The sequence below is a fragment of the Chroicocephalus ridibundus genome, chromosome 4 (genome assembly GCF_963924245.1).
Source record: "Chroicocephalus ridibundus chromosome 4, bChrRid1.1, whole genome shotgun sequence".
In the NCBI taxonomy this organism is placed as follows: domain Eukaryota; kingdom Metazoa; phylum Chordata; class Aves; order Charadriiformes; family Laridae; genus Chroicocephalus; species Chroicocephalus ridibundus.
In genome coordinates this window covers 76,321,412-76,336,327 of record NC_086287.1, presented here as the reverse complement: position 1 = coordinate 76,336,327, position 14,916 = coordinate 76,321,412, and the positions used below count along the sequence as shown (strand labels likewise).

At 37.3% G+C, this 14,916-nt stretch overlaps 1 protein-coding gene across 1 annotated transcript in view; it reads left to right on the top strand.

Annotated features, from left to right (window-relative positions):
* The window catches only part of SLC6A2 (solute carrier family 6 member 2), a 71,936-nt gene that overhangs the window by 43,013 nt on the left and 14,007 nt on the right, over positions 1-14,916 (top strand). Inside the window, exons 6-11 of the mRNA XM_063332265.1 lie at positions 8-142; positions 4,550-4,653; positions 7,232-7,356; positions 8,092-8,204; positions 11,239-11,367; positions 14,036-14,135. Coding sequence (XP_063188335.1) covers positions 8-142; positions 4,550-4,653; positions 7,232-7,356; positions 8,092-8,204; positions 11,239-11,367; positions 14,036-14,135 — 706 coding nt within the window. The remainder of the gene's footprint in view (positions 1-7; positions 143-4,549; positions 4,654-7,231; positions 7,357-8,091; positions 8,205-11,238; positions 11,368-14,035; positions 14,136-14,916) is intronic.

The following is a 14,916-nucleotide window of genomic DNA, read 5'->3' as shown; positions in this document are numbered from 1 at the left end:
TTTGCAGGTTGTTTGGATAACAGCCACTTTGCCTTATGTTGTATTATTTGTCTTGTTAATACACGGAATAACCCTGCCTGGTGCATACAATGGAATAAATGCATACCTGCACATAGATTTCAGAAGATTAAAAGAAGCCACAGTAAGTGTATTCGTCTGCTTTCTTTCCCTTTTCATTATTAAACCTGTTGCCCCTGTTATTTAAACTGAAAATACTGCAGCTAATTTCAGAAATTATATAGCCACACTTGTGCATTTGCATAAGCACTAGTCCATTGTCCCTGATAGTCTAACTTCCCAACAGTCTCTGCAACAGGACTATCTCAGCCCAAACTCAAACTGTTCTCATCACAAAAAAAATGAGGGCAGATTCAGATGTAGCAGTCCCTTAAAGTCCACGCTTTGACTGTGCACCCTGTAAATGGCGCTATCCTTTGTACATTAAAATTGAATTGTGCAAAAATTTAGTTCTCAAAATGCTAAGAATTCCCTCAATGAGAAAATTCTGCTTTTTGAATCACTAGGTTAAACATTAACCTGGTGAACACAAATCCCAGCCTATGAAAACCTTGCTAAACATGCTAAGTCAAGAATAACTCACCTAATCGTAGTCCTTCATACAAATGAGATTTTCAATAGTATGATGTTCTTATCTTACTATTGAAAGTAATGTACATTTGCCTGTATCATTTAACCACATTGCAAGACATTCTCATTAAATATATCCAAACCAACTCAATTTGTGGAGTACCTTGGAACTAAGAATTGATTTGTCCATTGTAAAGCAAGATCTACGAGTATTGTCACTAACTCATGAAATCACCAGCATTTCAGACCTATGAAGAGCAACGATCTGGTGACTACAGATAGATCTTACCACTGTGCTATTCTAAAAATATCATAAGTCATTTATAAGATAGTGGTCTCTCTGCGGATGGGTCATGAGGCCATTCAAACAGTTACAAAACTGAAAAGTGAGGACATAGTTTTACTAGAAGGCAATAAACTGTCTCGAAAATTTGCAGCTTTCAGAGGTGTCAGTATTTTGTACATAGTTGCATTGTACATTTCCTATCTTGGTTTTTCCTGAATAATTAAATAGGCAGAGAAAGACTTTAAATTTTAGAATACAGACCTATTTTATATACTCTTAGCAAATTCCTCGGTTTTGTAATACTAAATTTGGAAACTGGCATTTCTTCAAAAACAGAAAAAAAAACAAACTTCAAATATGTTACTTGCAGCCACCTTTGTCACCAAGGCAGTAGCCACCTCAATAGTTCACATTTATGCATAAACATAAATACAAAGATGCAAGGATGAAGAAAGGAGGTGCTTAAATTTTTCTTATATATTTTAAGTTCTGTTTGGGAAAAAAAACATCAAAAGACTACACGTCTATGGAGCTGGGCCAGCTTCCATCAGTTCAGAAGCTAGGCCTCTATAAGCATAGCTGCCTTCTGCTTTTGGAAGGATATTCTTTGCACTGCTCTTTCTTGGCTTAATATTTTTGCAGCTGCTATTTGGATGACCCTGACGTTATTTGTTTCAAAGACTAAATTTTTCAGACAACAACAACAAAAAAGTTGCTTTAGAATAATAAAAGGCTAAAGATCATTTATAAGGAAAAGTTTCATGAATTGCTTTGTCATGTCAGCCTTTCTCCTGGTCGGAGACTGGGATACCTGCTGCTGCAATAGGTTTGTGTGTTTAATCTTTGTCCTGAGGCTCCAAAGAATAGACTCCTGCTTCAGTTCTATGTCAGTGTGTCCCTGAATCTTTCTGATTTATTATTTTTTTTTCCTCCCAAATGAAGAATCTAACAAAGAAACATCATAAGTCACAAGCAGTAATGACCTAGAGGGCTCTGCCAACGCGCTTCTAAAAGATCTTAGAGCATCCTCATCAGTGTCAAGGTCTGCCTCATTTTATAGGACCACATACTGCACAGCACTGAGCAAGCCCTCAGAAATCTCATTTTCAGGGATATTGAATCCACAAAAGGGTATCTCTGTAAAAAGGAGAGAAAGAAGAGAAAGATATTCACCTGAGAACCTCTTGACTAGACCAATGCCTAGCTATGTTCCTTGCTGAAAGTCCACAAGCTACAAAGCCATAATACTCATCTCCATTGCACAAATGGATATATTAAACATCTGTGTAAAACAGCAGCTACACTGGAATCTGCATTAAATACAGAGTTAAATCAGACATGAGAAGACACTTATGCTTTTGAACACCTTAACAAATTTCCTGAAGACTATAACATCTAGGGGTGCACACAGGGATTCCTCTCCACACAGCACAGTACTTCTGTAAATCCACATACACAAGGAAGAATATGCACAAAAGTTATAATAGCATAAACAACCATAAAGAAAGCTGGAAAGACTGATGACTGCCTCCTATAAAATGTTTATGTTTTTTAATTTTTAATGCATATAAAAACAATACCCTGCCATAAAAATATATTCAACTAGGCGTCAATCAGAAGACATTCAGCTGAAGTGAACAGAGAACAACGAGTGTAAACTGCAGAAGAACCAGCCCCACTGTCTGTTTCATATTCTGCTTTGTTATAACAGAGGGAATGTTTTGCATTTAATCTTAGTTCTAAAGGTATTTCTGGTTTCTTCTTTTTTCCTTTCACCTTGATCTTCTCAATTTGTTTCCTAATCAGCTTCTATGAGCCAAGACTCTTACTCCATGGATACCTGAGCCAAAACTCTTACTCCATGGATACTTAAGCATATGCATAACTCCCTCCATAGGCAGCAGGTGCTAACCTCTTATCTGAATCAGTAGGTACGAAAGGGGAAGTATCATGAATACAACTCCACTGGCAAGACACAAAAGAGCTAGAAAACCACTAAAACCAAGTACCTTATGGTGGCAGCATGCAGATTTAGTTATAGTTTAAGCAAAATTTATTTTAAAAAAATGTCAGGAACTTCATTAACAACACAAGTTGTAAGAAGTTTTAAAAAATAAGAATAATTATAGGAGGCTTTGCATCCCTCCTTCTGCACTCTGATGCACATAAACGCTCCTCAGAGAGTACCACCCTATTTGATCTCAACCTTTTGTGTAGAGATAGAACACTAAGATGTAACTAGGTATATAAAAGGAATGACCAAGGAATTAATTTTACAGGATTGTTTTGCTGTTTAGTAAAAGAAATCATGATACCTAAAAGCCCTGTATGAACTGAAATTTGGCAAAAATTACATCCACCTATCCACTGGTGTGCAATAAACACATCACAGATTGTTCTACATATTAACTTTCAAGTAATTAACTCTCAACAGTTCATAAAGTTAAGTTTCTGTATGAGTCCAGAGTTCACAGTCTTCAGTGGGCAGTAGCTGAAAGTATCATCTATGTTGAGAAAAAATAGATCACTAGCATAAGTGCTTTTCATATATCATGTTAGGATGGGATAAGGCGCTCTCTTTCTTTCCGTTGGGCCAAATGTGAAAGCTTAGCATTAAAATCCCAATGCAGAAGGAGCACATAAGCTGCCTAGGTCTGTTAGAAAGCTGAACAGACACATCGGATCTGATTTTGTAGAGATGGATAGAGATGAAATCCAGTGCTTGTTATAGCCTTGAGCACTTGGCAGATTCAATCAAACACTGAAGATATCATTTTGAGAAGTGTTGAGTATTATTCACTCCATTGTCTTCATTACCCTTGTGGAAGATTCTCGTTTAAATATTTCTGTGTAACTGAATAAGTGAAACCCTCATTAACCAGGGTAGACTATTTGCAGGCTTCTGATTCAGGACACCAGCTCTGTAGCATTGTTCCTGACTGTTGTCTGCACATCGTGAGTGGATGTTGGGCTGCAGGCTCACTTTAGAGAATGTTACAGCATTAAAAACATGTTTTCCCTAGCAGACAATTTTAAAGTGACCAAGTTGCATCTAAACTGAAATTTAATGACTATCACAGGAATAACTCCATCTCCAACTAAGTGGGAAAGGCGACAGATAACCTGCATGGTTCTGTTCACAGCACATCAGTCGTGCTTCAGCTTCTGAAACACGAAAGCATCGTGTAAATTGTACCAACAGTCCCACAAAGAAAGCTCTCTTATGGGAAAGAAAGTGTCCTGTAGCTCTTGACCCATTAACTATTTTTAGTTTTCTGGTTGTACATTCCAAACTAACTTGGAACAAGAACTATTGGAAGTGTATTTGTGTCACCCGGGAGAAAAATCATGTAATCATTTTAGACCTCAGTAAAAGCTTAGAAGTAGAACCCAAGTGGTACACCCCATTGTGGTAGCAGTGTGCATGCACTGAGAACTTTGCTTTGGCCACTTTAGCCACTTTGCCCACTGCTTTGGGCCTTACCATTTCAGGTTAAGCCATTCCAGACCATGACTGTGCTCCATGTGACATCTCATGGGGGCTGAGAAGCATTTAAACTCCCATAAGCATGAATGCTGATCATTTTTCAAAAGCCAGCTGTCTTGTACAATCTTGCATTTTCCTGATCTATCTTTTGGACTGAACTGACAGACAATGTTGGTGTCATTATGCAGGTATGGATTGATGCAGCTACTCAGATATTTTACTCCTTAGGAGCTGGGTTTGGCGTTTTAATTGCATTTGCCAGTTACAATAAGTTTGATAACAACTGTTACAGGTAAGACAGCCTATTCTTTCCTTACTGCTTCAGAATGTTACTATTTTACTCTAACTGCAGCTGGGCTAAGTACTAAGCTATATTTTTATCTTCAGTCATTTCTTAATGATGGTCAGTCCTGTGTGCACATAGCAACCAACCCAAATCTTGAAACATTGTCTTCCTTTCTGAAATTTTAGCAACAGGAACCTGCCAAGATATCTGCCAAAGCAAAACAGAATGGGATTAGGTTTGGACTTTAGACAGCTGTGTAAACTGTGCTTGTGTTTGCCTTTCAAAAGCACCATTAAGAGCAACAGTGCACACAGGATGAAATCTTATCGGTCCAGGAACTAACAGCAGGATTCCAGTTTCCAGAAGTGTTCCTGTACTTTGGGATTATATTCCTGATATTTTATGTGGAGCTCCAATTTAGGATACGCACTTTAAATCAAGTTGGTTTGTAAGTGTTTTGCTGAATCACCACCATGGAAATTCAACCAGAACTGCTCTGCCCCTTTCGAGAACTTACAACATTTAGAAGTTTTATTAACATTCCATTTTGGAAAGAAAACAAGCATCGCTTTAAAATTTCCCATTAAGTATAAATTCAGAAGTTATATGTATGTATTATAAATACATTGTGAAATGAAGGATGGCAAAAAATGTTGAAGTGAAAAGGGAGAAGAAAATAAATAGATTTGAACTGCCTTAAACAGCCTGAAAGCCAAAATCATGGAATACTCCCACTGACTTCAGAGAGCTTTGTACTTAGCCCAGAGTGGCTTTAAGTTGCCAGCTGATTATTTGCAGTAGGAAATATTACCGGGTTTGAGAACACTTCAGTTAGAATGCTAGCTGTAATAGTCTTCCAAAATAACAATTTACCATCTTCTGCAAATAATTTTGCATTAATCTCATAGCAGCACTGTTTTGCTTCTGTATTCTAATCTGCTCTGAAATGGAAAAAATCCACTTGAAACTAAGAAAACACCACAGACTTATATGTGAAATCATATTATTTAGCTCCTAGCTTACTATATTTGTTCAATGTTGCTTCACAAGCCTTGCCTTCCCTATAAGAGTCACCTGTAGTTTCATTAAATAGTGTGTTTTAGTTCTCACTATGAAAACAAGCTTTAATTCAGTAGCATTTTGCAACACTTAGAAATATCCTTCTTTTGGTCAAATAACTCCATAATGTGCTGACATATTTTGTTCAAAAGGCTTTCTTGAAACGACAAATTGAAAATAGTACTGTTTGCAAGTGAAGGCCATGACTCAGAGCTATACTGACCCATCCATGCTTCAACACAGCTTCCGTGAGAGGAAGTGTCAGTAATTAAGGCAGGGTAACAATACTGAAAATCAGGGACAGAAAATATGAGAATCTGTACTTAAATAATGATCTGGTTTTATATGCAAAATACTGTGAGCTAGCTCAGCTCCGTTTGTAAGCAGATAAGCATCACGTAATCCAGCTACTGACTAAGCAAAACAAAGCATTAGTCACTTGCACAAGAATATTTTAGTGTTGTGGGAAACAAGAAATACTGTTGCCATCTTATCAATGACAAATACCTAGCAATTTTTCTCTTTAATGACCGAAAAGAATTTGAGTTTATGGGTCCAATCTGGTGTCTCTTGATCCTGCTGCCTTCCCCCAGGAAAACATTTTAAGAATTACAGGACATAAATCGTTCAATGTTATCAAAATAAAGTAATATAAGGAAGATGATAAAGTTTGGTGTACGACACCTATGTTTTTGGGTAGTGTAACTGATGAAAGGAAATCGTATTTACTTTCTGCTTATTAAAGCACTGTTTGGCATTCCTGATGTTCACAGAGCCGCGTCCTCTGTTCTAAAGGTCATATGCAGCAAAAGCTTACATACAAGACACAGTGCAGATTAGGCAGACATCTAAAGACATACGGTCTGCTTATCTTAAAGCTAGGTTTGGCAATAGTGGTTATTAATACCCAAGAAAACTCATACATCTATCATAATACCGTGGCAGATTGGTTAAAAAACACAACTTTGTACAATCATTACTATATGGTGCACACTGTACAATATTTAACCTTTAAACTAAATTCACTTTTGTAACAATCTGATAAACAAGAGTTGTATTTTTTTCAGAAAAGCCTAGCTGACTTCATAGATGAAGAGACCCCATTACAGATTAAGGATGTTATCCAGTGCCATCTGAATGGCAGCACAGTTTGCTAAAAATGCACTCCTGGGGTTGTCTGAAAATACTCTTGAATATCTGCTCACATGAATTGATAAACAGCAAGGCTCTTTCACTTCAGGGCACTCTCTTGCTATGCTTTGGCTACCAGCTAGGATGATGACATTAATATCTTAACATTTAATAGAGCTTTGCTGACTTTTTTGAACATAACTCAGTTTTAAATCAAAATAGTAAGTGAAGGTAGGTCATTTGCTAGCATAGTATGCTGATATGAGCTTTTGGATCATCAGGGTAATTGCACAAGTAGCATTTTCACAAGAATCTGCCTATCACTATAAGATAATCCCTATCTAGTTCTTAAAGTGCTTTTTTTTCACTGGGCTGTTCTTCTCTCCATCACTAGGGATGCTTTGCTGACTAGTACCATTAACTGTGTCACAAGCTTCATCTCAGGATTTGCAATTTTCTCCATATTGGGCTACATGGCTCATGAGCACAAAGTTAAAATTGAGGATGTAGCCACTGAAGGTAGGAAGTTAATTCTGTATTAGTTTTACCACTTTTTGTCCACCATTTCTTTGCAGATGTGTTTATATTTGTTTCAAATCAGTATGTGAAAATCTCATAGAAGTGACCTGAATTAAATTACTTAGTATACATGCCTTGCTGAAACGTGCACTCTGAATAGTATTGATTGATCTCACCTCTACTGAATTGAGGTTTCCCAACATCTTGCCCCTCACAAGTTCAGTCTGTGCAACAAAAAGGCATTTATCACTGCACAGTATCTTGTGAAAGTGTTGCTGTTCAGTGCCATAGGTTACTGTTTTGGATGGTTCTTAGCTGTGGAGTCCTTTCACTGGTAACAGGTCACCCATGATTTCAGTTCCTGTATCTCTCATCACATGCGGGAGCACTCCTGCAAAACACTGGAGTCCATATCCACACAGTTCATTCTCTACTACATAGTTAAAAAGTAGCTAGCAATGTTGTGAATCCCATAAAAGATTACTACAAGTGGAAAAGAATGGGATAGCTTTTTTTTTTTTTTAATACAAAGCTGTCATGAGTACATTATTAAAGTATGTTGGATATATTTTTTGTATAATGCAAATTTTGTTTTAACAACTACTCAGAGTGTGATGTGGACTGATGTAAAAGTCAACTTAGACAGAATTTATCTTATTAAAATGAACAACTTTTTTGAAGCTGAGAAACGTCATTTAGTAATACTTTTTTTCTCCTATTTCTTTTCTATTTCAGGAGCTGGTTTAGTTTTCATTCTGTATCCAGAGGCAATTTCAACTCTTTCAGGATCTACATTTTGGGCTGTGGTATTCTTCATCATGCTCCTTACTCTTGGCATCGACAGTTCTGTGAGTATTTTTTCCTTCTTGCCTTGACGTTTTTCCTTTACTGTTATATTCTGTAACTGGAGAGGTATCAACCTTAAACAGGGGCTTTATTACATTTCAAATAAACACTCTGTACATTCTCTGAATCTGTTTTCACAGCCACAGCCAACATACCAACAGTATTGCTCCTGGCTGTGTATTTAAAGACTCACAATATTTAAGAGGTTTAGAAAGAGATCAAATCTTTTACAGGCCAGCAAATAATTACTCACTGCTGCTTTTTTATGAGCTTACAGAGGGGCTATTCATCAACAGTTATTACTATTTAAAGGTATGACCCAGCATCACTGCTATGAACTATTACTACTATGAACCTGCAATGAGGTTTTGGAACCCTGCTTGCAAAATACAAGCCACAGTAAGACATTGAGTAGAGTGGTTTCTAGAAGAGATTTTTTGCAAGTGCCAAAATTCATTAATCTGCTCAAGATAGACGATGTCTGAAGGTAGTCAGGATCACAGAAACTTCAGCCCAGAAAACACCCCAAAACCCCGAACAACTTTTGTACTGCTTTGTTCTTGCCAAACAGGCATCAAAACACCCTGTTATATTTAGCTTAAAGGTTGATTAATCTTTGGGAAAAACAAAGAGGGTCTTTAATGAATAGTGAACCATGAACAAGCATTTATCATTTTTAAGTAGGGTAGGGGTTTTTTACTACTCTAAAGCATTGAAGTGTCTTTTGTAGTTCCAGATATACAGAGCTGATCTAGGAATTTCTTGCTGAAAATGGCAAATAACAGTGTTTCCATTGCTTACAACTTCAGAAAACTTCATTCATTTTCAAAGACAAGAAAGGGAAAGAATGAACTAACTTGGAAGAGGGCAAAACTAAGAAAAATTAGGTTGCAGCAGGAAGCTTTTATAATCATTGGCAAATAGCTGAATGAGAGGAGCAAGGTCTGAGCTGTAAAGGTCAGATTCAGGTCTAAATGCTCCTGAGGGGTTTGGATTTTTGGATTCAATCTCAGGTTCAATTAAGTTTGTCTTTATACACTAAGATCCAGATCCTTATTCAAAAGTTTAAGGTGAGATTATATCTGGGTTTGGCCATTTTCCAACTGTAAACAAACATGAAGGATGGAAAGGAAGGGTTTAGCACAGTGTCAGGGCATGAATGACCAGTAGGAACAGGGCAGAATTTAGAAGAAGAAAATACACACTCAGAAGTGTTAACTTTGCAACAGCAGTAAATTTAAGGCAATGTAAAGAAACATTTGAGTGACAAAGACACTCAAGACTTTAAGATTGCAGAACACAGTTTTGCTACGAGTGGAGAAAGCTCTTTCTTGTGGAGTTCATTAAAATAGTGTGAACTGATAAACTGTGGACAGGTTTAGCTGTTTCTTTCTAAAAGGGGAGGGATCTGCTTGTTCATGTTTTGTTCAGGATTTTTCATCATTTACCTAAGAAAACTCAGGTCATGCAGTATTTTTTATGGTGGTCTCCTCAACTCTGCCCCTACATTTGACTGATCAAGTCCCTGAAGGGAAAATTAAAATTTTTTAAATCTAGGGAAAAAAAAAAAAAAAAAACAAACCCCAAAGCTAAAGAGGAAGAATCATATATGAGTAGTTTTATTCATGCATATAAACCTGCACTGGCATAGAAATACAGACATCTGCACAAAGATGGAACTGTCAAAATGTTTAAGCAAAAAGAAAACTGATCATGCAAGTTTAAGCAAGCAACAACAAAAAGGATAGAAAATGGAACAAATGTTTTGCAAACATTTTTTGGAGTTGGTATCTTGCTTGGCATAGGGAATTAACAAGGGGGATCAATTGTGATACATTAAGAAACGGTCCTTAGCGAAAATAATCCAAGCTGTCTCTTTCCTTTTTCAACTTCTCCAAGACCATTTAAGTGCCAACATGGTAACAACTTCTGAGAACATCAAATATTAACCCATCTTAACTGCAGGACACTCACTGATGACCCCCCAGACATTAGGAAATACGAGCCTACACTAGGTTTTGGGACATTTTACTTGTGAACATTAGTTACCTTAAAAAAAAAAAAAAAAAAAAAAAAAAAAAACCAAGAAAAGGCCTACTGCCCCCAGCAATTTTGCTGTAGCCAGGAGTCATTCAAATTCTATAGAGATAATTTGCTGCTACCAGTTCCCACCAGAGATGTTGGTTTCATCAAATTCTTACAGGAAAGAGACAGGCTATGTCAGCACCTGCTAACCAACTATTGTATTGCACCCAGCCCTACAGGTCTTGCCACGATCTTTCAGCTTGAGAAAAAGCATGGAATCCAACCTCTCCAAAACATTACATAAATTTATTATGACAGGAGACTGGAATTCATTTTCAGTTTCTTGGGGGGAGGAGGGGAATGCTTTCATTGGTGAAATTAAAATTCATAGCAACCTACGTAACTCAGCAATTTCAACAAAACTTGAAAAGTACCTTTCCTATATCTCAAAATGTTAATCATTAACTCCTAGAAAACAAATTAAAATTCTTTCATGTTGTCGGAAAAAAAAAATAAATTACATGAGGCTTTCTATGTAGTGATTCTTCCAGGTCTGTAAAGATTTCTGTCAAACTGGATTTGGTTAATCAATGGCTAAACTCAATCTTTGTTCAGTACATTTCCCCTAGGTGCTTGGTGTGTCTGTCTTTAACTAAATTCCTTAGTAGATTTCTAATATACTTAAGCTGCCACCTTTTTCCCCAAAGTATACTGAAACGTATATTATTTTTGCCAAAGTACTCTCTACTTACTATCCTGATGAGTCAGCACAGGGTCCGCAGAGGATATGCCTATCAAGCTACTAACCATGACCCTTGATGTTCAGTTCCCTGACCCAGTTCTCTACCACAAGGAAATAAATTATACCTCAGAATGACAGTAATTTACAGCTGAGATGTCAAAAATCATACCGTGGTTGGGAATTAATTATACCAGTTGCTTTACATTCGTCGATCTGTTTTTAGAACAGTCAGTAGTGTTTAACCAGAATTCTTGCCTTCCCTTCCTCAGATGGGTGGAATGGAGGCTGTCATCACTGGCTTGGCAGATGATTTCCAAATCCTGAAGCAGCACAGAAAGCTCTTCACCTTTGGTGTTTCTTTTGGCACTTTCCTACTTGCTCTTTTTTGCATCACCAATGTAAGTACAACAAAAGTTTCCATCAACAAGCTACCTTAAAAACATAGTTAACCTCCTCAGATAGTAATATGAATGGGCTCAGGTGACTACTTTTGTAATAAATTTTAATTCTTAAACAACTTTATGGTCAGAACATTACTTTTAGTCTTACCTACATGAAGTTTCTCCGCTTTTTTGCGCCAGATCATTAGCTATCAACCAAACCTACAAGTCTGTTTCAAAGAACTGTCTGTCCTACTGTTTGATTTAGTTGGTTTGGTGTGCTTTTTTTTTTTTTAAATCTCATTAAATGGAGCTGTGTTGAGTGCTTATACCTGTGTGAGGAACTAAGAATTTCAAGTGATCAGACCTTTAGTCACCTGGCTATTCTCATCTTGAAGCACATAAGCAGCACTCACTTCTTGTGAAGGAAGTTTAGAATAATCATCTCCTCTCCCTGATGTGTTTCTTAATGTTCCTTCATGTACCTAGATCTTATGTGTTACTCTTAACACCATAAAAACCACATAGATAACTTATCCTGAACATCTAGTAACCTGTATTTATCACTACCATCATCTGAATGATTTGCCTTATCAGGCTTTTGACAATTATTTAAAGGATGAGAATCAGTGTTCTAGGTTGGAGAGAACTTTCAAGTTTTTTTGACAAATACCAAAAAGCCCTGTAAGCAAAGATGCCAAAAAGTGTAAGAAAACAAGTGAAACCTGAGATAGCAACCATGATAGTAGATATCCTGAACCTCTCTCCTAAATCTCCTAAATTTCTGTAAACCTAGAAATGGTTTACAGATCAATTAAGATTACTGAAATGGTGTAAGTGTATCAACACCAAAGCTCTTTTTACACTAAAAGAATACCCCCAACATTTTTACTCTAGTTTCCTCAAACTGGAAAACATTTGAGACACTAAAAATTGATACATCATTTACACCTATCCTTTTAAGACCATGCTATCTCCATTGTTATCTAAAGAATTGAACATGCTCCTTCCTTATTCAAAGTTTCAACAGGAATAAAGTTTCCTGAAGTACAAGATCCGAAGGAACTCAGTGGTGCCAATGGGTGCAATTCCACGGCCTTCAAATGAGCAAAGCAGTTCAAGATATCAATTTAGCTCTAGTTTTCAAATAACAGCACCTGTTTAGACTTAAGTTCACCCCACCAGCTGGAATGCACAAAACTGCCAAGACTTGTCCAAATGTATTGCTTCACATAACTGAAGAAGAACATTTCTAATGCGCACAAAATACAATGAAAAACACTTGTGATACCATCACGTTAATCTATTTGATTTTGTCCTCTGACATTTTAAGGTATTTTCAAAACATGTTTCTTACGAAACTGCATTTGTCACTCACTTTACTAAGTTTGATAGCAAAGGCGTTCATTTAGAGCAGGTGTAGAACAAAAACAAGAGGTCACACTCAAATGTCATTCAATAAGCAACATCATCGTTCTAACACAACAACCGAAGTTCATTCAGTTTCCGGAAAAGTCCCCACAGAATTAAAAATCTAGACAAGGCCTACGTACTGTTCTCTCTATTTTCGTAAATATGCACAGCTGTTTCAGAAAACCATCCTTTTATAAGAAAAAAAACCTGATTGATTGCAGAGATTAAAATCAGCTAGAGATCTAAATAGTACAAAGGCTATTTAGACTATTGGTAAAAACTTGGAAAATAATTCCTTTTTTTCTACCCTACTGAACAGGCATAGTCAGATTAAATTTGGTTGTAAAAAAAGATTTAACAAAAATCTACTGCAACTGCAAACATTTCAATTGTTTACATGTGAAAAAGAATGTCCTGAAACACAGTATTCAGGTTCATTTTGAAACAAGTAAACATACCATGGTCTGCCATTCTTTGTTAGCCCAAACTAAATAAAATGAGCAGTAATTTACACAAATGCATACCACGTTATAAAATGAGGCCAAAAGTAGTCAAATTGCAGCTAAAAAAAAAAAAGTATCAGGGAAACAAGACTTTAGTAAATGCATTTACAGTTCTCAGTCACAAACTCAAGATGATGTGGTTGCTCTCTCCACTGAGCAAAGGCTTGCTAATACCACAGCAAATAAACTACAGAGGGCAAAGCAGCTTCCATGCTGGGCTCACCACCAGAGACTCAACATGAAACTGCTCCCGTTGCCCAAACACTGGAAAAGAGACTCAGAAAAGGAGACGTCAGTCTAAGACTGCAGATTCACTGGACTACAGAATAATTGGCCTTAGGAACAAACTGAGTGATAATGTCTGGGGGAAACTCTTACAGCACTCCATTCCTGCCAATAATTTAGGAAGGTCTTCATTAACTGCTGTAGACAGGCCCTGTCCTACCAGCTGCTGAGCATTTCCCTGAACAGCCCGTGCCTTCAGCTTCCACTGCACACTGAGTGCCAGGAGCACCCATTAATCATGCTAAGCTGAGGCTTCTGTTTCCCAGTTCAGCATGGACACTGGTGAAAGGAAGCCTCTTAAAGAGTTGCAAGTCTGATTCCACTGTTTTAAATGCAAATGTGAACCCATGTGTGCAGCATCAGCTCCACATTAAGATACTTGGGTTAAGATAACGTTTCAAGTAAAGTGGAACTAGATACTAAGCTACTGAGATGAATCTATTTGTAACTTTGTTTTGTCACATCCTTTTACTGCCCAACACTAGGGTGGAATTTATGTGCTCACACTTCTGGACACATTTGCAGCTGGGACTTCGATATTGTTTGCTGTTCTAATGGAGGCAATTGGCGTCTCCTGGTTTTACGGTAAGCACTTCATTTTGCACCTGCAAAATCTTTTCTAAAATTCCAAGTGCTCGTGACAGGCTTTCACATTGTTTTACGGGAAAACACCACAGCCTTGTACACATGAAACTGTGACAAGCCAGGCTTCATACAGGGATTTTCATCTGATTTATGAAGAGTGACAGGAATGCAGACATTCACTAGGCCAAACTTTGAAACCCTGCACAAAGCCAAACAAAAATGCCTTGTGAAGGAGGCTGCAAGTGGGATGGGAATGTTGCTACTTTTGCCAGTATTTTGCAGCTGTTAACATAGCTGATGACTTGCAGTAGCAGGTTTATACGCAGTTGCTTCAAAGCAAGTAGGTTAGCCTAAATACATGCTCACCCGCTCCTCCTTTCCATGATTTCCCCAGGGCCAACCTCAAGCTCCCCCCATGCAATACAAGTAAAGGTAGTTTGTCTTTAGAGAGTTAAAATAATTCCTACATTAGTCCCTTTTGTTTGAGACAATATTCTACTGAATTGTAAAAGACTAGTAGTTTAAAATTTATTTCATGGTATGGTATGGAATACCAAACATCCTAGATACCAGAAATAATAGTATTTCTAGTTCTTCACATTAATTTATGCCACAAAAAAGATGCAGTAGTTCGCTTTATCCTCACTACGGCAGGCTTTAGGAGTATTCAGTTGATCTCTGGCACTAGGCTGGAATCACTGTGTGCCAACCACAGTGAAGCGATCTGCTGCAGTACCCTGAAAAAAACATGGCTCATAATTTAAGTCAGGTCTCAGAAGAT